This window comes from Miniopterus schreibersii (genome assembly GCF_964146895.1).
Source record: "Miniopterus schreibersii genome assembly, chromosome: 10".
Lineage (NCBI taxonomy): Eukaryota > Metazoa > Chordata > Mammalia > Chiroptera > Miniopteridae > Miniopterus > Miniopterus schreibersii.
The window spans coordinates 19,862,100-19,887,827 of NC_138110.1; the positions used below are offsets into that span (position 1 = coordinate 19,862,100).

Sequence of the window (25,728 nt, forward strand, 5' to 3'; positions counted from 1 at the left end):
TTTTTATAAAAGACAAAAGTTTGAGACTGGAGGAGTTCTGCTGAGAACATACTGTAAGGTCCCCAACTAGTACAATTTGTATAGTCCAGTGAGATACAAAATTTTAAAAATTGATAATGTTTTTAAAATCAAACTAAAAAATATCATTCTAAACATTCTTTTGCTTCTCCAAGTTTTAAATTCCTTACCTTAAATAATAAACCAAACTTGTCAACCATCCAAATTTTCTTTTGTGCCTCTTCTTCTGAGAGGCCACCTTCTACCATAGCCATAACAATAAGATTTGCAATGCCAAGAGCAGCCTGCCCAACAGAACAAAAATTTAAAAAGTAAAGACTAGAGTACGATGCAATGCTTGAATTACTTTATATGTTAATGTTATATGTTAAGAGGGATATTTGGTTTATTCTTCCTTTACAAATCACATAAAAGCTGACTCTGTGATATTCTCTAAGCTTCTTTTAAATTACCTACTTTACAAGAGAGATCTTGAATTACAAGCTCTCCCCATCTACCACAACAAAAATATAAGCTCATTATGCCCCATTTTCTAATTCTAAAGAGTGTTGGTTTTTAATTCAAAATCGCTTACAAAAACTTACCTCTCCTGCTCCAAGAAATAAGATTTTGTGTTCTGAGAGTGATTTGCCAATAACTTTTTGTGCTGCAAGAAGACCTGCGAGAGCTACTGCAGCTGTCCCTACAAGAAAAATAAAGATTTTTATAAATAAATAAAAACTGTCACATAAAAAGGGTTTAAAAAGTAGAAATTAAAATCCTAAAGTTCTTTTTGCTTTACCTTGAATGTCATCATTGAAGGTACAGTATTTTTCTCGATATTTTCTCAAGAACCTGAATGCATTATGATTTCCAAAGTCTTCAAACTGAATAAGTGTGTTCCGTCCATATCTAAAAACCAGCAAACCTCGTAAATGGTTGTGTTGAAAAACTGCTACTAAACAGCTTTCCTGTCTGATATTCCTTATGATAGCATTAAAATATAATATATTGTTAGTTCATTTAAGGCTATCTGGCAATTTTCAGTCTGTGAAAGACTAGACTCAAAATGTAAAAATCTATTTCTCATTCTAAAAATTTACAGGGTGCTTAAAACAAATGTAGTACCATGGTGAGCCTGTGGGTTATCAATCTGCATAAACTATTTCCAAGTGCCTAGGAGGTTACCCAGCACAGGTAAGCACTAAATTACTTCCTAAAAAGAAAAAGATTTTTGTCTCTAAGTCTCAAAGAGTATATATTGGCTATGTATATTCTCACTACATTAGGAGCTAAACAGCAACACAGGAAGTATATAAATAAAAGATTAAAAAAATAATTGCCATATGAGTTCACGGGCATTCAGAAAAAGATGTCAATCATCTTGGTGAGATGGGGTAATAATGGAAGGTTTGAAAAGGAGGTGGGACTTTTTTGGGCCCTGAAAGAACAAAATGTTAAGAGGTAGGAAGCAAGATGTATTTTGGTGACTCTGAATTTTCAACAGTCTGGCTATATATTTCAGGGTTTATATGAAAAGATAAGGGAGACTCTTGAGTGCCAATATAGGGAATGGGGACCGTATTCTGTATCTGGTGTAGAATCACTGCAGTCTTCAGAGAAGGAAAGAATTCATGTACGACTCCCTTTAGGAACGATAAACCTGCCACTGGTGTGCAGCACATAGTGGTTTGGGAAGAGATGAGAAAGACAGGAGAAGCGGCAAGGGGGTTACTATGGCATGAGAACAAAAAGATCTCAAGCAGAAGCCACAGAAGTAAAAGGGACAATCAGAAAACACCTACAGAACTTGATGATGAGGACAGCTGGGAAGTAAGGGCAGAGGTCCGCTAAACCACCAAGGCAACCTGGACCACTAAGAAGATGCTGTTTGACTGTCTAAGGCAGAAAGCGGGACAGACAGTAATTACTAGGAGGGTGAAGTTTAGTTTTCACTATGTCAACTTTGACTCTGAAAAGAAATTCATTTTTTAATACCTTTTATGTACCAGTAATTTGAAAGAAGGGCAGGGCTAGGTCATAAAAGTAAAGAGTTTGGACTTTGTCATAAAAGTAGAGTTTAGACTTTACCCTATGGCAATGGAAAACCAATTAGAGATTTCAAGCAAAATAATGACATAATAAAGCATATGCTTTTAAAAAAATTAACCTGGTGGTAACGTGGAGATGAACTGGAGAGGAGAGAAACTGGAGGAAAGTTTAGAAAAACCCAAGAGAGATGAGAATCTGCAGAAAGGCTATGGCAATGGAAAGAGGAGATCTACTTCTGAGGCATTTCAGCGGCGGCACCAATTGGATCTGAGGGCTGGGGAAGGAAGAAGAGTCAAAGATAACACAAGACCAAACAAAGGTTTGGCAGCAGGGTGAAGGTTACCGCCATTAACAGAGGCTGAATGCCCAGAAGATCAGCAGTTTGGAAAGGGAAGGAGTTGCTTTGGACATGAATATGAAAGAGCAACAGACTGTGTGGATGGAGAATTCCAGGTGTTAGAAATACAGGCCGCAGAGGGACGGGGACTGCACAGACGGGTTCTCATGGGGGTAGGAGGCACGTATATAAAGATCACAGCTTACATGATTCAAAGAGAAGAGAACCATGTACTCATTCACATGCACTAAAAGGGAGCAAGAACCAGTGAAGACGACTGAAGAAAGAAAAAGGTGGGTGAAAGACCAAGTTAGGAAAATCTTAGTAGTCAAGAGAAGAGAGAATTTCGAGGACATAGGATTGGAAAACCTGGTCAGACGGTGCAAATGAGGAGAGAGGAGTACCAAATGGTCAGTGAATTTAAAACATGAAAGCAGCACGTTTCACTGGAATGGTGGAAGTGAGCCTGGATGCCAAGGGCTGAAAGAACTGGACAGTGAGGTTATGAAAGGAGCAGTGAGTGCACACTTCCCTCAAGATGTTGGACAACTCAGGAAAGCAAGGCAGAGCAGGCAGGGTATCACCATGTATCAGATGTCTCAGCACATCTGATCAGCAGGAAAGAACCAAAGTTCTCAAAATTTAACCTCCTACTTATCTTCATAAGAGATAAAGGAATAAAACAAAATGGTGAATTCTTTTTTTTTTTAATTAAAGATGCTTTTATATACTCAAACTTTTAAAAAATACCTGTCAGTAATGGCTTCCATAAACTCATCAATCAGATCATCATAACGTTGTGATCGATCTCTTTTCTGATATAAGCCCATGTAAAATGGATCTTTTAACAGTGCCTATAAAATAGACCAAATGTAAAAATAGTTATTTTGTTACATAACCAGTTTAAATATATTCTTAAAAATGAAAATTGCAAAATAAATGACTAATATAGTTTTTTAAACCTTATTACCCTACTTCAAGAAACTTTTAATAGGCTTAATTTACTATTTTTTGTATAAATATTAAAAGCAGAGTTTAAGCCTGGCCAGGGTGGCTCAGTGGTTGAGCATCGACCCATGAACCAAGAGGTCAATGATTCAATTCCCTGTCAGGGTACAGGCCCGGGCTGCGGGCTCGATTCCCAGTAAGGGGTACGCAGGAAGCAGCTGATCGATGTTTCTCTCTCATCAATGTTTCTATTTCTCTATCCCTTTCCCTTCCCCTTTAAAATCAATAAAAACATATTTAAAAGCAGAATTTAAGACAAACATCTAATCGAAAAAATTTCCCTTATATTATCTTCAAAAGAGGAATGTAATAAAAATAATTTTTAATATGAGATGAGGATCAGAGGGGGAAAAGGGTTTTACTTACTGGATTATCAGTTCCTACATCAATACACACAGGCAGGCATCTGTCGGGCCGTATTCCTGCACAAGCTGTATACAGACAAAGTTTTCCTACTGGAATTCCCATTCCATAGACACCCAGATCGCCAAGACCCAGAATTCTCTCTCCATCAGTCACCACAACAGCCTTAATTACAAAAAAATAAAAATAATAATTAATTGAAAGTGGTAAAAAATGGGACATTAAAGAAAATAATTTTTAAAAGATTTTGATATTTTTACACTTTTAAAAATAAAATTGCTTCTTGACTAACTTCCAAAGTAAACCAACTAAGTATACTTAAATTTCTAGTATTTCTAGAATCTAGATATCAAAAAAGAGAATTAATTAGACTTGCTTTTCTGTCTTTGGTTTAGGAACAGAATGCTTTTGACTGAAAGATCAACTAAACATCTTCACAAAGACTAAACAGGGGAGTGGAGAACAAATTTCTGATAAAGAGATTAATGATAAGAGGAAAAAAAGAGTTTAGACATAAACAACATGCTACTCCAACATAATAACCTAGGCCAAACAAGAAAAACCTCAGCAATGTTGAAAGAGAAAAAGATCTAGAATAAAAAATATACCTACCCACAAGGTTTTAAGATAATATTGTGAGTTTAATTATCTGATCAGATTTTCTCTAGACCATTAGAACTAATGATTATTCATCAAAGATTATTTTAGTGAAGAAGATGTAATAAAAGCAAGTAAGATTACTGCATGTAGTAAACACTAAAGCCTAAGAGGAGATCTTAAGTCATTTGATTTCATTTTATGAAAGACAGCCAGATTCACCGATATATTTGCTAAATTTGAAACTTTGTTTTATCTTTAAGGATCTAAATCTACCTTAGATTTAGAAGGAAAAAGGCATAATGAATTCTCCCCAAATAAAATGCTCAAATAAAAGCTTTTATGTCATTTTAATATAGTTTTATTAATTAATATGAAATAAAATAAAAAATATTAAAACTAATTGAAATAGAAAAGAAATATAGAGGCCGGAGACACCATTGACAGTGAGCAAGCCCACCTTGTGTACTAGCTCCAATTTCTTTCCCAAAGTCAAATTTTATAACAGTAACACATTTTGTAGTTATTACTATCATGATCTTGTCAGAGCACTAAATCTGCATATATAGGGTGTTCCAAAAAAATGTATACACACACTTTGAATAACTATAAAGGCAGTGTTTATTAAAATACATTTCATTTTCAAAATTGAGCTGTCAGCTATTTAAGTGCTTATACATATTTTTTAGGGACACCCTGCATGTAAGTGCAAAATAAATCAGAGCAACAATGAAAAACTGTTCTTGGAAATTTAGAGGTAACTTACAAGGAAAGAAATAACATTGTGAAAAGGAAGGTTGTGCTATTAGTACCTTAACATGATTTTCTGGCCAGTTATCCACAATTGATCTAACATGACCTCTGTCTGAGATTGAAATAAATAATCCCCTGCAACAGAACAAAAACACCTTTGCATTTCACAACAGTTTTTTTCTAAGTCTTTGTTCATAATTGGAATATTTAGATATTTTAATAAAACATCAAGACACAGTATAATTTCCAAGCAGATTTAGCTAAATCACACTCCACTGGTTTATTTTCAGCTACTTCAAACTGTAACTGCATTGCTCACATAGTAGTTGCAACAAAGATTATTATTAAATGATGTGATCATTTTATGCAAGAAGAAATGTATCCATGTATCATTTTCAAATAAACCCAATATACCTCTAGTAAAAAGCAATATAAAAATAAATGACCAATGCAGAAGAGCATAATAAGGCTAAATAAACTACTGCTAAAACTCACTGAAACTGAAAAATTGAAATTTGAAGGAGCAGGAAGAGAAGAAAGAAAACTAAAGTAGTTTCACATAAAAGATGACATCCTTGAGGCATTAGGAAAAAGTGAAGAGTTATTTTAAACACACAGTATATTGCTATCCAACTGAGATAATTAATCCAGATTTCAAAAAAGGAAGGGAGGAAGGGAAGAAAGGAGGAAGGAAGACCAAAACCAAAACAAAACATAGGTTCTAGAAAATAGGTCAGGCAGAGATGAGGGCCAACAGGTCCCAGAGGGCCTTCAAACTGATTCTCACATCTAACTTTCTCATTGGTATCTTAACTTCAACATTACTATCCTAGCTCAAATCAGTTTAGTTAAACAGTTTCTTGACCATAACTGCATAATAGAATCATCTGATGTGCTTTTTAAAAATGCCCCATAGATTCTGATATAACTGGCCTGGAGTTTAGATCAGATTTACTGACCGTATTCTATGTAAAAAACAAACAAAAAACCACTGCAGCAGCATACTGCATAAATGAAACACAGTACCTGCCCTCACCCAAAAGCCATGTGCCTTATGTTTCACATCAGTTCTCAACTCTGGGTGCACATCAGAATCACCCCATGAGCTTTTATGAAACACCAACCCTTGGGCCCAATTCTAGAATAACTGACTCAGGATCTCTGCAGAGGGTGCCCAGGCATCAGTATTTTTTTATGTTTCCCTTTAACTTGGATTGAGAACCACTGTTCTACATGAAAAAGAAACTACAAAAGAACTGAAAGGCTGAATAATATCACAGAAACATTTCAGACACATTAACTGATGGCAGTACATTGGCTAGAACACACAGTGTTCTCAAAGTGTCTTCCAGGGAATACCTGCACCACCACCACCAACGGTGTTCATTAAATCCAGACCTCCAGACCTTTCTCCTTTTCATCAGAATCTTGGGAATGACAAGGAGAGAAAAGTTGGCAGGGATCAACATGTTAAGTGAGTCCCACAGGTGTTTCATATGCACATCAACATTTGAAATTCACTAGGCTAGGTAAAGATAAATGCTATCACACATTGTTGAATTTCTACATTTGTGTTAATATGCAAGTAAGACATGGGAAAGATATAAGGATTGAGAAAATAATAGGTCAGAAGAACAAAGCAACTCAAATTAAGTAAAAATAGCATTCAGATAATGCTTAAAAGTTTATAAACAACCATAAGTCACATCAATTTCCTCATCTGACCTTTTCAGCAGCTCTTTGATAGGTACTGGTATCCCTATTTGATGATGAGAAAACAGATTCAGAGGGATACAGTAACTTATTCAAAGACTGGAGTGAATGCCCATTCCAGTCTTTTTCCACTTACAATACATGGAGGTGCTAGAACTATGTGAAATTAAAATTCACAAAAGTTCATAAAAACAACAAACAACAGGAATGAAAGCTGACAAAAAAAAGAGAACTGATCTCTTAATTTGGCCAGATTGTCAAAAACATTAATGATAACTCTGGAGAATCTGTGACCAGGAAAAAAAAAAAAGTACCTTTTCTTTTGGTACAAAAACGCACAGTTCCTCTAACAATAATAATTTAAAGAAGGTTAAGAAAGAACAATGCTATTTCTACAAAAATAAAAGACACGAATGTGTTGGGTTTTTATTAATCCCTTTTGTCCAAGTTAAGCTTTTGTGAGGTGGAAAATGTGGTTGAAGTAAGGCTGCAAGAAATAAAAATGTAATAGGTGTCATAGAGTAAGATTTTTTTCTATATAATAATCATTTTGAAATATATTTTTAAAAAATAAACCTTACTTGGGTCTTCTAAAGATGTGTCCATATTGAGAGCAGGCAAGACCAACTGTTGGTGTATATACAATTGGCAACAGATTTTCGATATCGTCTTGCAGTATTCTATAAAACAACTTCTCATTTCTTTCTTGTACTCCCATTATATAGATGTATCTGAAATTAAGCAAAGTAAGTAACATCTATATTAGTCAGTATTACATTCAAAGTTTTGTCCTTTGAAAGTTAAATGTAACCATATAAAGTTGAGGATCACCCCCTCCCTGAAAGCAAAACCCCAAATTATCGTTATTTAACACCTAGGAGTACAAATTATCAAAAATTACAATGTACTTAAATGGTAGATGATGATGATGAACAGAATAACAACAGAAACATCAGCTAACTTTTCCTGAGCCCTCAGTGACTGAGGCTCTGTACCAGGCACCGGAAATGCAAAAATACCATGAGAAGCCCAACCTTAAGGAAGTAATCTTCGATGTAACTGACATGTAAATAAGGAAGCAAAATAAAGTGGCACTCATTCAGATGTTTACTAAATACTATGTGTCAGGCACTATTCTAAACTCCAGGGATGTAAAAAGCGACCCCATCCTCAGGGCGTTTAAATATTATAAGGTCTATATCGAGCACAGAGGGAGCACAACAGAGACAATGATCCATTCATAAATATATAAATAACAACTTTTAAAGAATAAAGTTCAGAAAACAGGGAAATGTTGGCTGGAAAAAACAGTAATCACCTTGAATTAAATATGTTTATAACAGACTCATTATTCTTTTCTCCAACACGATTCTCCAACTGTTATCATCTGAACAATTAGGAATTGCAGAGTCCGTTCTTGATTTCTTCCTCTCCCACCCTCCCCTACCCCAATCCAGTAAATCATCAAGTCCTACAGAGTCTACCTGTTAAATATCTTTCAAATATATCTTTTTCCTTCCTCCACCCCCATCCAGTCCAAGCCACCATCATTTCTCATCCAGGCCACTACAAGCACTTTCTAACTATTCTTTATACACACAATCTATTCTTCTGCTCCAATCTATTCTCTTAAAAACATGGCTCTGGCCCAGCCAGTGTGGCTCAGTTGGTTGAGCATCGTCCCATGCACCAGGAGGTCGGGGGTTCAATTCCCGGTCAGGGCACATGCCTGGGTTGTGGGCTCGATCCCCAGTAGGGGATGTGCAGGAGGCAGCCAATAGAAACATCGATGAGAAAGAAACATCTATCTCCCTCTCCCTTTCTCTCTCTGAAATCAATAAAGAGAGACAGAGAGAGAGAGAGAATAAATCTCATTAAAAAAAGACACAACAAAACATAGCTCTGACAATTTCTACTCTCCTTGAATGACTTCCAACCACCAGTTAAACAGGCTAAAGCTCTTAAAATAATTATTAAGACCTCTAACTACTTTTCACCCTTATCTTCATAATACATTTACTTCAGTTTCTCAATGCATTACAACTCTTACCTTGGGGTTGCTACTTATGAGGCAATACCCTATACTCATGCCCGGAACACCCTATACTCATGCACAGTCCTATACTCATGCTCTCTGAAAGCAGCTCAGGGTGAAACACTCCCTGGGTTCCTTTTCTGCCTGTTCCCCATTCCTACCACACATATAGGCACATTAGGTTTCCTGTTTTCAGGGCCCATTTACATCCTACTCCTCTTCTGTAACTCACTCCACTTCCTGACTTTGTCTTCCCTCTAGCCTAAATGAGAGCATGAGTTAGGAACTATCACTTCCTTAATACTTCCACAATTCCAGGAACTAGCAAAGTATGTGGAATACAACTGATGTGCCAATATTCAGTAAATAAATAAGGAGAACAGATTCCATTTAGAAGAGGAATAATAAGCATGCTCCTTCTCTCTCTGGAGCCTTTCCCCACCCTCTTCTTTCCCCAGTGCAAGTTCTTCAGGACACACACAGCCCTCTTCTTCTTCTCCCAGACACGTTCTCTCTGCCTTTCTTTTCCCTAAGCTCCAAGGGCCCTTCTTCTGCCTCTATAACTCCTTTTCTGAGCCCACACAGCCCAGCTGGCTCACCTTTTCTATCTCTGTGACATTCTAAATAAACTTTTAAAAAAATCTTCACATGAGGATATTTTTTCCATTGCTTTTCAGAGAGAGTAGAAAGGAGAGAAACATCAGTGTGCGAGAGACACGTCAACTTGCTGCCTCCCGCACAAGCCCCAACAAGGGCTAGGGATCGAGCCTGCAACCGAGGTACATGTCCTTGGCCAGAATCAAACCCAGTTCCCTTCTGTCTGTGGGCCAATGCTCTAACCACTGAGAAAAACTGGCTAGGGCTAAATAAACTTTCTCTTATACTTTGAGTTCCTTGCAGAAAAGGAAAAAAGGAGGAATAATATTTTCTATACAGCTACAATGGGCAGAAATAATACCAATAGGTAGAAATTAAAGGGAAGGAGATCTGTCCTCAACATAGGGAAGAAAACTAACAAATGGGCTATTAAGACTGAATAGCTTTATGAAATAAAAAGCAGAAACGTTAAGGAAAGAACAGATTACCTATCAAGTACATGAGAGAGGGAAGTTGTGCAATTCCTGCATCTCCTTAATATTATCATTTTCATCTTCACTTCACTTTAGTCACTCTTCTGAGTACTGCACATTGGATCTTGTGTCCTCACCAAGGAATGTTATAGCTCAGAAATCTTGAATTCCGTTATTTCACTCTGTGATCCCCTATCCTTTGGCTAGCTATACAATGCCTTGCTTCAGTTCTCCGAGGGATCTCTAGCCCCATGATAGCTTCATTTTCTCTCATTCTATTAGCTCCCTTCTGACTCCTCTCTCCACTCTGGAGCCCATGATCAAGTCTCTCATTCTGAACAAATCTCTCACCATCATTGTTACCTAGAAATGCCCCCTTCATGTCCTTATCACTGCACTATCCTTCCTCAGTGCCTGCCTTTTCTATCTGTGAACTCCCTGAAGGCAAGAGCTGAAATTTTTCAATTTTATATTTCTACAGCTTAGAATAGTGCCTGGCACATAACAGTCCTAAATTAATATTAGCTGAGTGAATTAATGTAGCATCTCTGCCAGCCCAGCAAACCCCAAACCTGTTACATTTACCTTTTCTGTGGAAAAATAACATTGCTGGGAAGAATGACAGCAACACAAACACGATCATGCCACGAGGCCTTCAGGGCTGACTCTCCTCTCCTCCCTTTAACCTGTTCTTGTTCACCTTCACCTTGTGGGTAAATTGGGTCTTCCAAACATTTATCATTCTCCTCACCAGCTCTATTCAACCCTGGCCCTTCTAAATCTTCCTCCAGGAAGCTTTCACTGATTCCCCAAGCTGGATTAGATACCCATCTTTGAGCTTTCAGAATATATTCTGCATGTATCTTTTCCCCATAGTCCTGCATACTGTAGTACAGAGCACAGCGACAGACACAGTCCGACTATCTACTGATGAGCTCCTAGAAGGCAGGGCTGTGTATTACTGGACATATATGCTAGTTTCCTGGGCCAGGTTTAGTTACTCCTCTTTTTCACTCCCCAAAGTGTCCTGGGTTGAATGATATATTAGATGGTCACCCTATTTATTACCCACTTGATATCTTCAGGGGCACTCACAAAGGAGGTGATCAATAAAAGCTGATGAATAGAATGGGTGCAAATCAGATGATAGCCTTTGGTTCTAACATTCCATTCAAACCTGAAACACTCTGATTTTGAGCAGAAAAACCTGATTTCTGCTAAATTTTACAACAGGGAAAACAAATGAAGGATTCACTGCAATGAAAAAAATATTATCGTTATAAACGTAACAGTTAACTGACTACAACACAAACTGCATTATGAGACCGTATGTTTCTGATGCCATAATAACCATACTTCCAATTTTTCTGATCGTAACATCAATAAAAAGTAAACATCTAATCAATTCTTACTTTTCCAAAGGTAAATTTAATTTTTTCATATTTCTATGGAATCGTAAGGCTTGAATATCTTGTGTCTCTATTTTGGGAGGTAGAAGTCCTTGAAGACCAAGCATTTGTCGTTCTCGTAACGTAAATGCCATTCCCTAAAAAGGAGAAATAAAAACATTAAAAATTATTGCTTATTGGGGTAGCAGTGGTGATGTACCGGAAAATGTAATTTAAACATATATTTTTTAAAAAACAGTGAGATATCATTTTTGCCCAGACTGTCAAAAATTTATAAGATTGACTATATCTAGTATTGGAAAGGGTGTGGTAAAACAGTTACTCTCACATACCATTGCTGGAAATGTCAACTGATTTAGGCTTTTGGGAACAATTTTGAAGTAATCTTTTTAATCCTCACCCAAGGATATTTTTTCCATTGCTTTTCAGAGAGAATAGAAGGGGGAGAGAGAAAGGGAGAAACATCGAAGTGAGAGAGACACATCAACTGGTTGCCTCCTGGCAGACTGAACCTGCAACCGAGGTACATGCCCTTGGCCAGAATTGAACCCGGGACCCTTCAGTCTGCAGGTTGACACTCTATCCACTGAGCCAAACCAGCTAGGGCTTAAAGTAATCTTAACTTTTTAAATATACATACTTGCCATAAAGTGATTCTACTTCTAGAAAGCCATCCTAGATAAATATTCATACACAGAGTAAAGAGTCATATACGAAGAGATCTGTTCTAGCACTGTTTCTAGTTCTCTTGTCTATTACAAACTAAAACTCCATTAATTACAGAAAAGTTAAGGAATCTATGGCATTTCTATACCATGAAATAGCATCACACTTAAACGTATATCTTTATGTGTCCTAGAAAGATCTCTCAGACATGCAGTTAAGAGAAAAAAAGCAAGTTGTACATCAAAACACACTTACTGTAAACTGTTGTTTAGAAAACTCCCTGTAAAGTACATATACACAGATGCATCATACATTAGAAATGAAATCAACAAAATATAGCTTGAAAGAACATAAATCAAACTGATAAGAGAGGCTACCCCCACTAGAAAGGAGTAAGGCTGGTAGGAGGAGGAAGGAAGAAATGATACTCAAGAAAAAAATTAACCTATGTCCTAAGAAAATCTTTTTCAATTTCTGATATTCAGCTGTGGGTTAAATTCTCTGAATCAAACTGATGTCAGTGAAAATGCCAGAGTAAGGACTTCTAAAAATCATTTCTTCCATAAAAGCAGTAAGAACACTGGCCAAATGATCAGAATCAACTCTTTTAGAATTCTGGAAATTAACCAAAGGCTTTAGCAACAGGGAATATTTATTCAAGAAAACTTGCTGAATTTCATCAAGAATAGCCAGCTTCATGGCATTTTAACTTGCCTTATTTACTCTCTCCTCACCAACTCCACAGCAGCCTTGAAAATAGCAATCACTGTGTAATAATCACTTTGAAAACCAGAGCCTGGCAGCCACTGGAGAGGATAGAAGGGGGTGGAGAGTCTTCTAAAGACCCAGGGAACTGTCATTATTTGACCTCTCTGGTGGTTCCCTGGAAGAGCCCTCTTGCAAGGCTGTCTTTAATTGACTTGATTTGGAGCTCAACCAGTGTGAACAGCCTTTTCTTCAGAAGAGCGTGTTAAAAACTGTAACAGGCAATTATTTAACATGGCAACTCTCTAAGGTGGTAACATATGAGGCAAACAATAGACTAACCAAAAAGCTGAAAAGGAAAAGCCGAGGAACCAGATGTCCATGGAGGGGCTTTGAAAACCTTGGACATATTCCTGAGAATCTAGACGGTCATGTGCATGAGCTGTACTCATGTCCAGGAAAGACCTGAGAAGGCTCTAAGCTCCACCTCTGGCTACCCTTAAGGCTCTGTGTAAACAGAAAGTGAAAGCTGAGACATAGTTGTGAACTGCCTGGCTGTGTACTGAAGCCATACCCCAACATGTACAGAGCGCCACTTGGCAAATAATGGGAAAAGGAGTGAAGCAGAAATTCTAGAGTTGAAAGTACAGTAAGTGAAATTTAAGAATTCACTAGAGGGACTAAACAGCAGATTCGAGCAAGTGAAAGAATCAACAAGTTTTAAGACAGATCAACTGAGATTACCTAGTCTGAGAAACAAAATGAAAACACAGTCAGTAAATATGAACAGAGCCTCAGAGACCTGTGGGATACCATCAAGAGTGCCAACATATGCATAACATGAGTCCCAGACGGTGAGGGAAGAAAAAGTATCTGAAGAAATAATGGCTAAAAACTCTTCAGACTTGATCAGAAAGAATTAATCCACACACCCAAGAAGCTCAACAACTCCAATGAGAACACACTCAAAGAGACCTACACCTAGATACATCACATTCAAACAGTCAAAAGACAAACACAAAAGGAGAAATTTGAAAGCAGAGAGAAAGGACTCCAGAGGCATAAAGGGATAAAGGGGATCCTCAAGAAGGGTAACAGCTAGTTTCTTGTCAGAAACCATGAAAGCTGTAAGGCACGGGGGTGACATATTCAAAGTGCTGAAAAATGGACTGTAAAACTGTATACTACAATTTTAAAAGTAACTTTTAAAAGGATCATGGCAAAATAAAAATAGATGATATATTGGGGTGGTAGAAATATGATTTTCCTTTTTTTATTTGTCATAACATTATTTGTGTAAATAATAGGAATCACAAGAAATATTTAAATTAGTTTTTCTCTTAGAGAACTAGCTGGGGAAATTAAAAACAAACAAAAACCCTCATAGAACTGAGAACCATAAAACCAGAGCTCCAGATACAAATTAGGAAGTGAAAACTTCCCAGAGGAAAAGATCCAGAGCTGAGTTTCAAAAATTATTAGAAAAGTTAGTCAAATGAGCATGGGGAGAGGAGAAATCCAATCTCACACTGTGTACAACCCTTTGAATGTTTCAAAATGCTATTATTAACTACATTATTTAAGTGAGAAAACTGAAACCTAGAGAGGTTAAATGACTTTCCTAAGTTTCCTGGCTAGTAAATGGCAGAGCTCAAATTAGCACCTAATTTCCTGCACTTAATCCACAATAATGATGTCCAACACTTTAAAGTATGTATAAGGACTTCTAAAAGAATATTAAAATTCTCATATTCATTTCACATTCAAATTCATACAAACAGAAAACAGACTAGTGGGTGTCAGGGGCTAAGGAGGGGAAGAGAGAAATGGGAAGTGGCTGCTTAATGGGTACTGGGTTTCCATTTTGGGTAGTAAAAAGTTTTGGAACTAGATAATGCTGATGTATGTGCAATACTGAATGTACTTAATGTCACTGCATTAAACACTTTTAAGTAGTAAAAATTGTAAATTATGTTTACTTTACCACAATAAAAAAGTTTTACAGTGATTACAGATATACATTTAAAAGGATTAAGAATTATTACTGCCTTTAATTACTACTTTATTAATCACAGCAGCAACATACTCTTAAAACAGTACTTACAAACATTTTAAAAATTATTAATTTAGTCTATAATGTTTGAAGAACAAACCTGACTTCTTTACATGGTTAAGTCCCCAAGGAGTTCAAGACCCTCAAATTGGGATTTGATAGTCTATGTTCCTCCTTAAACACACAGCCACAACAAAAAATACTTCCTGATGCTTAAGGGATTTCCAGAAGTGGTCCTTCAATGAGGTAACCATACAAGATGCTATCTAACTGTAAAGATTTCAGAAGGCGAGAGCATTAGATTTTATTTTCTTCACAGAGGTAGTATAAGGCATTTAGACTACCCTCCTCCTTAAAAGTCATTCCCCACAATGTACTTTATAAATTTCTTATAACCCCCACAAAATAGGTTTTATATAATTTCTGTAATAAAATAAAACCAACATATTTATCAAATGTTTACTATACCCATGGCATTATAAAAGATACAAAGAAATTTTGAATGGTCCCTGACCAAAAGGAACCTGAAATATAGTTATGAAATATAAAGTTATGAAAATGTAAATACTATCAATTATTTCAATGGCAGCTTAGGACATGAACAGAAGCACAAAGCAACATATAGATTACTTGTCACAGATAAAAATTGCTACAGGGTTTCAGAGAAGGGAACAATTATTCCAATCTATGGTGGTGTGAAAAGGCTCTGCAGAACTGGATTTTAAATGAGCTGCATCTTGAAAAGCAAGATTTGTGGAGATGAGGTAGAAACGAGAGGATTAAAATATCTCTCATTAAGCTTCATTTATTTCACTAACTGCTTGCTGAATTCTCATTCTGGCCAGGTACCAAAAATGCAAAGATAAGGTGCTCTGTGTGACCCTTAGTCAAATTCCCCTTTGTAGGCGTGAGAACCCTCAAAACATATCATACTATCCAATTATTTATCCCCCACCCCACAATGGAAAACAAATAGGATTGGCAAATTTTTTACTGTTGCTTTAAAATAAACCACACCTTAATCTGAATGTACCATTCTCAAAAGTAAATTTCATATATTACAATAAACTTATGTATTCTCTTGCAAGCTTCCTGTAAGAAATCTCATTCCAGAATTATGTTTACTTACTATTTAGTTTACTTACTATTATTGCTCCTAAAAAGTAGAGAGAGACTACCCACTGAACCCAGCATGGATCAGGAATAAAGGCACAACAGGTCTCAATATTGGCCATTGCTTCTGCCCCCAGACTGTAAAGAGGGTCAGAGTTCTCTCTTTTGAAGCAGTAGTGTGATTAATGAAAAAAATCACTTGTGTGTAATGATTTGTGTCCAAAAAGCTGCACGAAAGTGGGGTAGACACTACATAAAATTTCATTTTACAATTTTGAACACACCTTCCAAGGGCCCAAATGATTGGTCCAGAATGAGTACCTGATCTAAGCTGGATAAATCTAAAAATCCCACATCTGGCCAAAAGTCCTGGCCAGATTGCTATCATGTAGATTTTTCTGAGTTAGAACTAGGAAATAAAGTCAGTCCTTTCCTGGTGATAGAAGTTGTGAGGATTGAAATTTGAGAGGTATAAAGCAGCCATGATTCTTGCTGTATGGAGAAAAGCGAAACGCTCATGCAGAAAAAGCAAATACCTCTGAATAGTTTTAGTATAAAGCTACAAAATAGAAAAGTTCCACTTTATCAGTCTCCAGTATATCAAATCAAACCGTTATTGGGGCAAGAGAAAAGGTATGCTAGTAGTAATGTTACTAACCTTGTTTGTTCTTGGATTCAACATAAGTGGCTTGCCTTTCTCTTTTGTGTGTGCATGCCGGCATGCCAGAGTACAAGGCGTGGCAACTATTCTTAACCGGGACAACATCTTTTCTTCCACCTGGGAAAAACAAAGCAAATACAGTCAGACCTTCGTTCTCAAATGCTTCCCATCTCAAACAATTTGGTTCTTGACTGAGTTGTTCATGGAAAAAATGTCTCAGTTGTCAAACAAAACTTCAGTTCTTGACTTAACAACCCTTGCATGCTGATACCTGGAAAACCTGGAATATACACATTCAGAGGAAGAGAAGCTATCCAGATTCTTACCTCGACTTAGAATCTTAACCTATGATAGTTAATGTTTAAATGTAATGTACTAAAATGTTTTTTTGTTTTTAGAAAATCTGTTATTTAATATTTAAAAAATCATTCAAATTGGATAGAAAACATATTCTTGTCTTTTCACATCCATCCCAACATGGGAATTTTTCAAAGTAGAAACTGTACATAATACATTAAACCTTAAATACTCACTGATGGGGATATAATAGATTCTTCTGCGTATCAGCTCTCCCACCAAAAATCAATTTGTAATTCCTATTTATTATTTTAATCATTAGAAATCATTGCAATTGTCATGCAATAATTTTATTTTTTAAATACAGCACTTTAAAAAGAATGTTTTTATTGATTTTAGAGAGAGAGGAAGGGAAGACAGAGAGATAGAAACATCTATGAGAAACATCGATAGACTGCTTCCTGCACACCCCCTACTGGGAATTGAGCCCGCAACCCTGACCGGGAATTGAGCCCGCAACCCTGACCGGGAATTGAACTGGTAAACTCGGTTCGTGGGATGACGTCCAACCACTTAGCCACACCGGCTGGGCATGCAATAAGTTTCTTAATGAAATGTCTATTTGCTGAGAAATCTGTGGTCTGTATATGGGGGTGTAGCAAAACCATTTACACACTGGGATTTTTGTTGCTGTTGTTAATCCTCACCTGAGGACATTTTTTCCATTGCTTTTCAGAGAGTTGAAGAGAGGGAGAGGGGGAGACAGAGAAGCATCAATGTGAGAGACACATCAACTGGCTGCCTCTCCACGCACTCCCACTGCGGGTGGGGAGCAAACCCAACACCCAGGTATGTGCCCTTGACTAGGAACTGAACCTGCGACCCTTTGGTGCTCAGGCTGATGCTCCAACCACTGAGCCACACTGGTCAGGGCCACACTGGGATTTTTTAAAGTTAATTTTTAGGTGAAATTAATATAACATAAAAATAACCATTTTGAAGTGAATGAGTCAAAGGGATCTACAAAATCTATCTAGTTCCAACTGTATCTATCTAGTTCCAAAACATTTTCATCACCCAGAAGGAAACACCATACCCATTAAGCAGTTTTTCCTCTCTCCTCCAGTGACTGCAACCACCAATCTGCTTTCTGTCTTTATGGATTTAACTATTCTGGATATTTAATATAAATGCAATACCTAAATACCACCAAAACAAGAAATCTAAGAGCATCAAGAATCACAAGCGATGGGGCTGGGGGATAAGGGACAGGATAGATGTGGTTTAAGGATACAAACTTACAACAAACAGTAAATAAGTGGTAGAGATGTAAGACACAGTATAGTGAATATAGACAACAATATTGCATTACAATAATCAAATCTACTGAGACTACAACTTAATTATTCCAACCACTAAAATAAGAATCATAAGACATACCACAAAATAGCTGCTTTTCTTCAAAAAAATGTTACTGTCATGAAGGACATGTTAAAAAACCAAAAATTCAACAGAGTAAATTTGAAGATTCTAATTTATTTTATTAAATGATTCATTAATCAGTCAGCATCCCACCCAGCAAACAGGAGCTCTGAGGAGCTGTAGAAAGCAAAAAGTTTTTAAAGGCACAAAGAGGGACAAGAAAGTCATAAAGAAAAGGACTGTTTCAGGCAATATCACCTTCCTTTGGGGAAAGGGCAGGGAGGGGGTTGATAATGCACATCACCTCATTAGTGCTAATGGGAAATGTCATTTTGACAGGTTAAAGGTCACAAATCTGGGAGAGATTGAAACTGCAATTAAATCTTGGTTTGCTGTCCTGGGGGCAAGTGATTCCATTTTAGATCTATTTATTTGTTTTTCAACAATTTCTCCCAAATTCAAGGCATTTGCACCACACTCAGCTACCACTTTGTAGTTCTTATGTGAGCTTTTACTGATCCTCTGTGTGATTTTTTTCTGATTCTCTATGGTATTTGAAGATCATTGATTTTTAAGTCAGTCATTCTCTTCATTTCTTTTCTGATGTTCCAGGCTTAGGAAGATCATTTGCCTGGTGGTAAGCCACTGAGAACATGCATTTAAAGCCTTTGAGAATATAGCATGTTAGGATGATTACTATGATTACTGTAAGCAGGATAATTCCCACTGTCTAGAGTGCACTTTGGAGCCACGTCATAGCTAGATATTTGAGGAAACTAGAAGTCAGGTTCCAGTCCAGTTTGCACGTAGATAACAAAACCTCAAAGACAATTAACAGGATTAGAAACTAGTCTTTACAAAAGATACCAACATAATTTTTCTTTCTACAATTACCCCCATTTTTTTTTTTTTACCAAAGATAATCACAGTAAAATGAATTTGTTTGCATTAAACTTGGCTTAATAAGTTAACGTAAGTACAGCAAAAATAGTGATTGATCATATAATCTCTTTCTAACACTGCTTTCTGGACCCTTTCATAAGGAATCTCAGACTGACCTCTTAAAGCCAATCAGACTGGCCATCAGATTTGACCTGCAATACCATTTCAGTCAAAGCCTTGGTAATATAGCTCTTCTTTTGGATCTCAAATAAATGTTGGTGCGCAGAACCAGTTTTCTAGAATTTTTTGGTGACTTGAAAAATTTGGATTGAAAGATTGTACTGTTATAAAGGGCACATGTTTCTGAAAATTATAAAATATATTTGCAGTAAAAGAACCCATGTTTCTAGAGGTTCTGAAATGAATTATTTACCAATCTAAAAAAAATACTGATATAACAGTTTGTAATTAGTTTGCTCTAGAAATTGAGACTTTGAAGGGTTAAAAATTTCAATATTGAATTGCCAATTAAAAATACTAGAAATAATAAGGGAAACAACTTTGAATACAAGAAAAAGTAGGATATGCGTTTTCAATTCTAGAAGGCATATATGGAAATGCATTTTTGAGGGAATCACAAGCAAAGTTGTAGGTCTGTGAAAAGAAATCTTGAGAAAGGAAATCTGTGTATGATCAAGCTGGATAAGACTGAATGAATTTATTACAAGCTTTAATATCAACAGTGTACTTATGTAAAATTAAAATTCAATGTTATATCATCTGCTAAAAGTACAAAGTTTTCGTTTATAATTGGTATGCTATTAACTTAAGAGACTACAAAGAGAAAACAAAAATTTCGTGTTTTACAAAAATGATTTTCTGTGCTCTTTATCATCAGATCTTTGATTGCTTAGGTAAACCTCTTTTAATATTAAAAGAGCAAAATTTTGCTTACAATTACTTAACTTTTTATACTTGCCTGTAGTCTTTGTCATCATGATAATTAAGTATTGTTTCACAATAACCTATGATCCTACTTGACCAAATGTTTTAAAGCTTTTGTATGTTTAACAAATTCAAAAATTAAATAGTCTTTTTCTTAACCAGAAAAATTTTTTTCAGAAGGATCCCTGCACCATTTCAAAAAAGATCTCTATCTCCCCCCTTCTCTCTCCCCCTCACTCCCTTCTCCTCTTTTCCCTCTCTTTTACTAAGGCGAAATTAGTGTTATTAAAATAAATGTCCTAGCCTGGCTCAACCACATAGCTCAGCAGTCGAACATCGACCTATGATCCAGGAGATCATGGTTCAATTCCCAGTCAGTGCACATGCCTGGGTTTTGGGCCTAATCCCCAGTAGGGGGCATGCAGGAGGCAGAGGATCAATGACTTTCTTATCATTGATATTTCTCTCTCTCTCTCTCTCTCTCTCTCTCCCCTTTCCTCTCTCTGAAATCAATAAAAATATATTTAAAAAATAAAAAGAAATAAATGTTCTAGATATTATGTAAAATTTCTAAAAATCGAAAACGACCCGATACAATCTTTTCATGTGTAATTCTAGCTGATATCTTTTTAAAATATATATATATTTTTATTAATTTCAGAGAGAGGAAAGGAGAGGGAGAGAGAGAGAGAGACAGAAACATCAATGATGAGAGAGTCATTTATCCAGCCCACAACCTGGGCATGTGCCCTGACCGGAAACCGAACCCCGATCGCCTGGATCCTAGGTCGAAGCTCAACCATTGAGCCACACCCGGCCAGGCTCTAGCTGATATCTTGAAGTGTATGTTGCCGAGTAAAGCAAATTTTTTTTGTCACTTCAGATCATACTGCTAAACTGAGTGAGGACTGTAGAACACTAAGGAAATATTGGATTTATAAAACTGCTAACAATAAGATCAAGGCCAATAAGAATTAACATGGGACTAAATCAACTTATGAGGGTGATTATATCTATGACTTCATATGAAATATTACTGGGGTTTTCTTTGGTATTTGTTTTCCAGATATAAGGAAGTTATTTTTCTCCTAAGCTACCTAAAACCAACAGCAATTTGATAAATTATAACTTTATAAGCAGAATTGAAACATTTATCTTTTCCTCCCTCCCTGATCTCTCCAGAATTTGGAAACTCTTAGTAAATGTGCATTCCTATTGTCATAGTTCAATACATAAATTCATTAAGAATCTATTCTCCTTGTAACTGGAAACAAATGGAAACACTGGATATATTACCAAGGCTCTGACTGGAATGTCACATTTGAGAAAGATATGCATACTTCTAGATATTACTAGACAGCTTTAAGGAACAAAGATTGACTTAGGGAAGCCAGCCACCTTGAGGAAAATTGGTCTAGTATCTTACTTACAGCATTCACAAAAACCTTATCAGATCAACTTTTGCATTCAGTTCTCTTTGCTTTTGATATTCATGTAATTAAAGGAAATGAAGAAATTAAACACCATATTTCACAAACACGTGACTGGAAAAGAAACCTTCAGAAGGACTCTTTACAACCAAGACAAAAAGGACCACATTAGGCACTCTCTTGACTAATCTGTATGAGGCCAAATTTAAAGGTGTTAACTCTTGGATTCATGTTTTCCATTGAAAGAAAGCCTGACCTGAGTGGCTCAGTTGGTTGAGTATCATCCCATGCACTGAAAGGTAGCCAGTTCCATTCCCTGGTCAGGGCACATATCTGGGCTGCAGGTTCGATCCCTGGTTCGGGGCACATAGGAAAGGCAACCTATCCATGTTTCTTTCTCTCTTTCTCTCTTTCTCTCTCTCTCTCCCCCTCCCTTCCCCCCTTTCTCCCCCTCTCTCTCCCTCCCTCTCTCTAAGCATGTCCTTGGGTGAGAATTAAAAAAAAGAGAAAGCCCTTGTACCTAACTGGACTGCTCAACCAAGAGAAGATTTGAAATTAAAATTACAAGGAAGTGAAGGAGACAACATCTATAGTGGACAGCTACCCCAAAATTCTGGATCAGGCCTATATGATCCATACCTTCATTTTTCCTTACATTAGTTCCTCTCTATCTTACAAATAACATGAGAGGCAAAGCATTCACTGTAATAGTTATTGTTTTCCTTTTCCCTTCAAATTTCTGCCTGCAAAGATAACTCAACATTGGGCATCACCTTTAAACCTAGTTGACAAGTAAAAACATGCAGATGGTGTAAACATTGTAAAGGGTGTTCAATGTCTGGCAGTGTCAATCCCAGTAAAGGTGCTAGATCTGGAAGAAAACTGTTTTTTTAGTCAGGCATTTCAATGAATGAGTACATAATTAGAAACATCATAAACCTTAGGGGAAATTTCTAGAGCTACCACCAAAGCAAAGCCAACTAGAAACATCTCTAGTTGTTAAATTCTCTTACAACAGTTGTGTTAGCTAATAGACTTGCTCTTGACCATATCCTAGCTGAATAAGGTGGGGTTTGCTTTGTTGTTAATACCTCTTATTGTACCTGGATAAACATCTGGTGAAATACAGATGGTACTAGATAAAATCTGGCACAAGTCAAATGGTTAAATACAGAACCCCATGGTTCTTTGATATCCTCAGCTGGCTGCCTTCAAGTATTGCCTCCTGGATTAACATTTTATTTGTTATTATAGGAATTTTTGTTTTGTTTTGTATAGCTTGATGCACCACTCAGATAATGGTCTGCTCAACACTTTGAGATGATCACTAAGACCTATGAGACATTATATGAGAAACTTCAAGAAACGACAGATGTTTGGCCTTAAAAAGGAACACGACAGTAAAGGCTTCTGTTCTGGTGCTCTTATCGCTCAGATGTGGCCCTAGGTTCCTAAGAAAACCAATTTCCTTCCTATGTGGGACAGAACATACCAGGATGAGCCTTCCTGGCAATGAGGTTACCAATAATGGCAGGACATACAGGGAATGAGCCTTCCCAGCAATGGAGGACCAACGATGCTTTAAACAATTAATCAGTGTTGCTTTCCAATGACTGATCAATGATTCCTTCAAGGAAAAAACCGGTCAAAAGGGAAAAATGTGAAAAATAATATAAGAGGATCTACTTTAAAATAGAGTCTGTGCTGCCACCCCCAGAGGAACTGCCTTGCATGTCTTTCTCCTCAAACCTTGCAAGTGTCAAAACTGGGCAAAATAAACTTTGGATTGAGCCTAAAACAGCATTGTATCCCAAACAACTGTTTGTAAAAAAAGGAGACATTATGACTATCGGACTGAAAATTAAATACATTCTTTTGAATTAGCACCACGGTGTTAGCTTATTTGCATCTATAGAATGTCCTATTCAAGTAATTGTTCTCCTTCCCTTTCTCATAAATAACCCTTGCCTTCACCTTCTAGTTGGAACACTATTTGGGTTTCTACCTGAATCAGTGCTTCCCAAATACCTAGTCTTTGGGATCTCAAATAAATGCTTGCTGCCTCTCACTTTAGCCTTTAATTTTTAGGTTAACAGTTGTATCCTTTTAAAATAAACTGGTAAGCATAAGTGTATCCCTGAGTTCTGTGAGCCACTTTAGCAAATTATCCAATCTGAGGAGGGGGCTGTGGGAAGCCCTGATTTACAGCTGGTTGGTCAGAAGTTAGATCACAGCCTGGGACTTGCAATTGGCATATGCATTGGGGGCAATCCTTTGGGACTGAGCTCTTAACCTGTATGATGTGAGGCTATCTCTAGACAGACAGTGTCAGAATTAAGTTAAATTATAGCACACCCTGTCAGTGTCTGCTGAGAACTGGAGAATTGTTGGATGCCGGGAAAATACCACATTTGGTGGCCAGAAGAATTGAGTCTGTGAGTAGGGAGAAACACAGTTTTTCCTTTAAGTAGTTAACTTAAGAGCAACATTCTGGCCCTGTCGGGCATGGCTCAGTGGTTGAGCATCGACCTAGGATCCAGGCGATCCGGGTTCGATTCCCGGTCACAGCACATGCCTGGGTTGCGGGCTAGACAGCTGATCAATGACTCATCATTGATGTTTCTCTCTCTCCCCCTCTCCTTTCCTCTGAAATCAATAAAGATATATTTAAAAAAAAAAAAAAAAAAAAGAGCAACATTCTGTTATGTAAAATCTTCTATTTTTCATCACTGTTTAAAATTTTGCTTCTATCAAATGCTGAATTTAGCCTGTATAATAAAGATAACACTACCTGTCAAATCTACCTCATAACTGTGATGATCAAATAAAAGAATAGATGCAAAAAAGTATTAAAATTAAAGACTTAAAGAGTAGTATTATATCACTCAAATTATTACTTTATTACTAGTGATAGAAAGTAAAATAAAATATAAAAGTACAGTTGACGTTTGAACAATGCATCTAAATCCACGATGGATTTAAATCTGTATAAATTGACCCACATGGTTCAAACCTGCATTGTTCAAAGGTCAACTGAATCTCTGACTCATGGTTGAGAACCTGCTTATGTGGAGGGCTGACTTAAGTTATATTTGGATATTCAACTGGGTGGGTAGTCAGCTCCCCTAACCCTCAAGTTATGCAAGGATCAACCTTATTCAAGTTTACTAGTGCCTTTAAAACAAGTAGGCATAAGTAAAAACAGTAACTTAAGGGAAAAAACCAATCCCTGCCAAAATTAGAACCAAGGACTGAGAAAGGTAGGCTTAAAACCAGCTGGAGGCAAGATAAAATGGGGGAGGGAATCACACCTAATTCCTTATGTTATACAGATATGATGGAAAGAGAACTGTAAAATGAGTGAAGTAAAAACAGGAAGCAAAAGAAGGTGGGGCTTCTTATTTTGAATAAATATGTAAAATCAAGCTGCTTACTTGAGAGTTTCTTGGATACTGAGATATACTGTAGTTTCACTGATGTGTCATTCCCACCGCCTTGCCCTGGAAAGCAGAACTTACTCTCTGGTTGCTGTTTAGAAACTGGACTGGATCTGAAACTGCTAGGCCATTGACTACTGGAGACTGCTCTCCCAGGCCCCTTCCCTGAGGGTAGAAAGAAGGTGAATGCACTGGAGATCAAAATTAGAGAGGGGTCTTAAATTGCTGCAACGAGCACAAACTTTGCAGTCAGACAGACCTAATTTCAGTCTGGACTCAGCTAGTAACCAGTTTGGAGTCAGTTGTGTCACCCAGGCAATCCCAACCGCTCTCTGATTGGTCTGTGGCCAAATGAGAAAAACCAGGACAATGTAATATAGTTTTTCATAACACTAAATTTGTCTTTGTTTTCATATTGTAATTATGATGTTCCTACCTTTTTGGTGGTAACAATGTTCTTTCTGTTATGTAAGGATGGAGATGATAGATTGTAGTAGTTTTTAAAAAGGTCCTTAACAGAATTAAAAGTTAGTGATCTTATGTCTGATCCCAATTGCTCCCTATACACAGACTTTTTTACTTGCCCATGAAGTCCAAAAGTGAACTACTGACTTAGAAGTCTCACTTTCTCATCAATAAAACAGGAGATGAGAAACTCTTCTGCAGAGTTGGTGTGTAGTGATGATGATAATATATAAAGCATCAAGCCTTTAGAGTTTCGAGCTTTATCATCATAAAAAGCTCGACTACTTGACTTGAAGGTTTACTCAATAAAATCCATAT

General features: G+C 36.9%; 1 protein-coding gene across 2 annotated transcripts in view; it reads right to left on the reverse strand.

The window, feature by feature from the left end:
* The window catches only part of ME2 (malic enzyme 2), a 47,149-nt gene that overhangs the window by 18,102 nt on the left and 3,319 nt on the right, over nucleotides 1-25,728 (reverse strand). For both annotated transcript variants that reach the window (XM_081148525.1, XM_081148526.1), the window contains exons 2-10: nucleotides 16,530-16,649; nucleotides 11,338-11,471; nucleotides 7,402-7,551; nucleotides 5,167-5,242; nucleotides 3,761-3,922; nucleotides 3,137-3,240; nucleotides 800-909; nucleotides 603-700; nucleotides 189-302 (exon numbers count right to left, since the gene is read on the reverse strand). In XM_081148525.1, coding sequence (XP_081004651.1) covers nucleotides 189-302; nucleotides 603-700; nucleotides 800-909; nucleotides 3,137-3,240; nucleotides 3,761-3,922; nucleotides 5,167-5,242; nucleotides 7,402-7,551; nucleotides 11,338-11,471; nucleotides 16,530-16,637 — 1,056 coding nt within the window. In that variant the 5' untranslated portion in view covers nucleotides 16,638-16,649. The remainder of the gene's footprint in view (nucleotides 1-188; nucleotides 303-602; nucleotides 701-799; nucleotides 910-3,136; nucleotides 3,241-3,760; nucleotides 3,923-5,166; nucleotides 5,243-7,401; nucleotides 7,552-11,337; nucleotides 11,472-16,529; nucleotides 16,650-25,728) is intronic.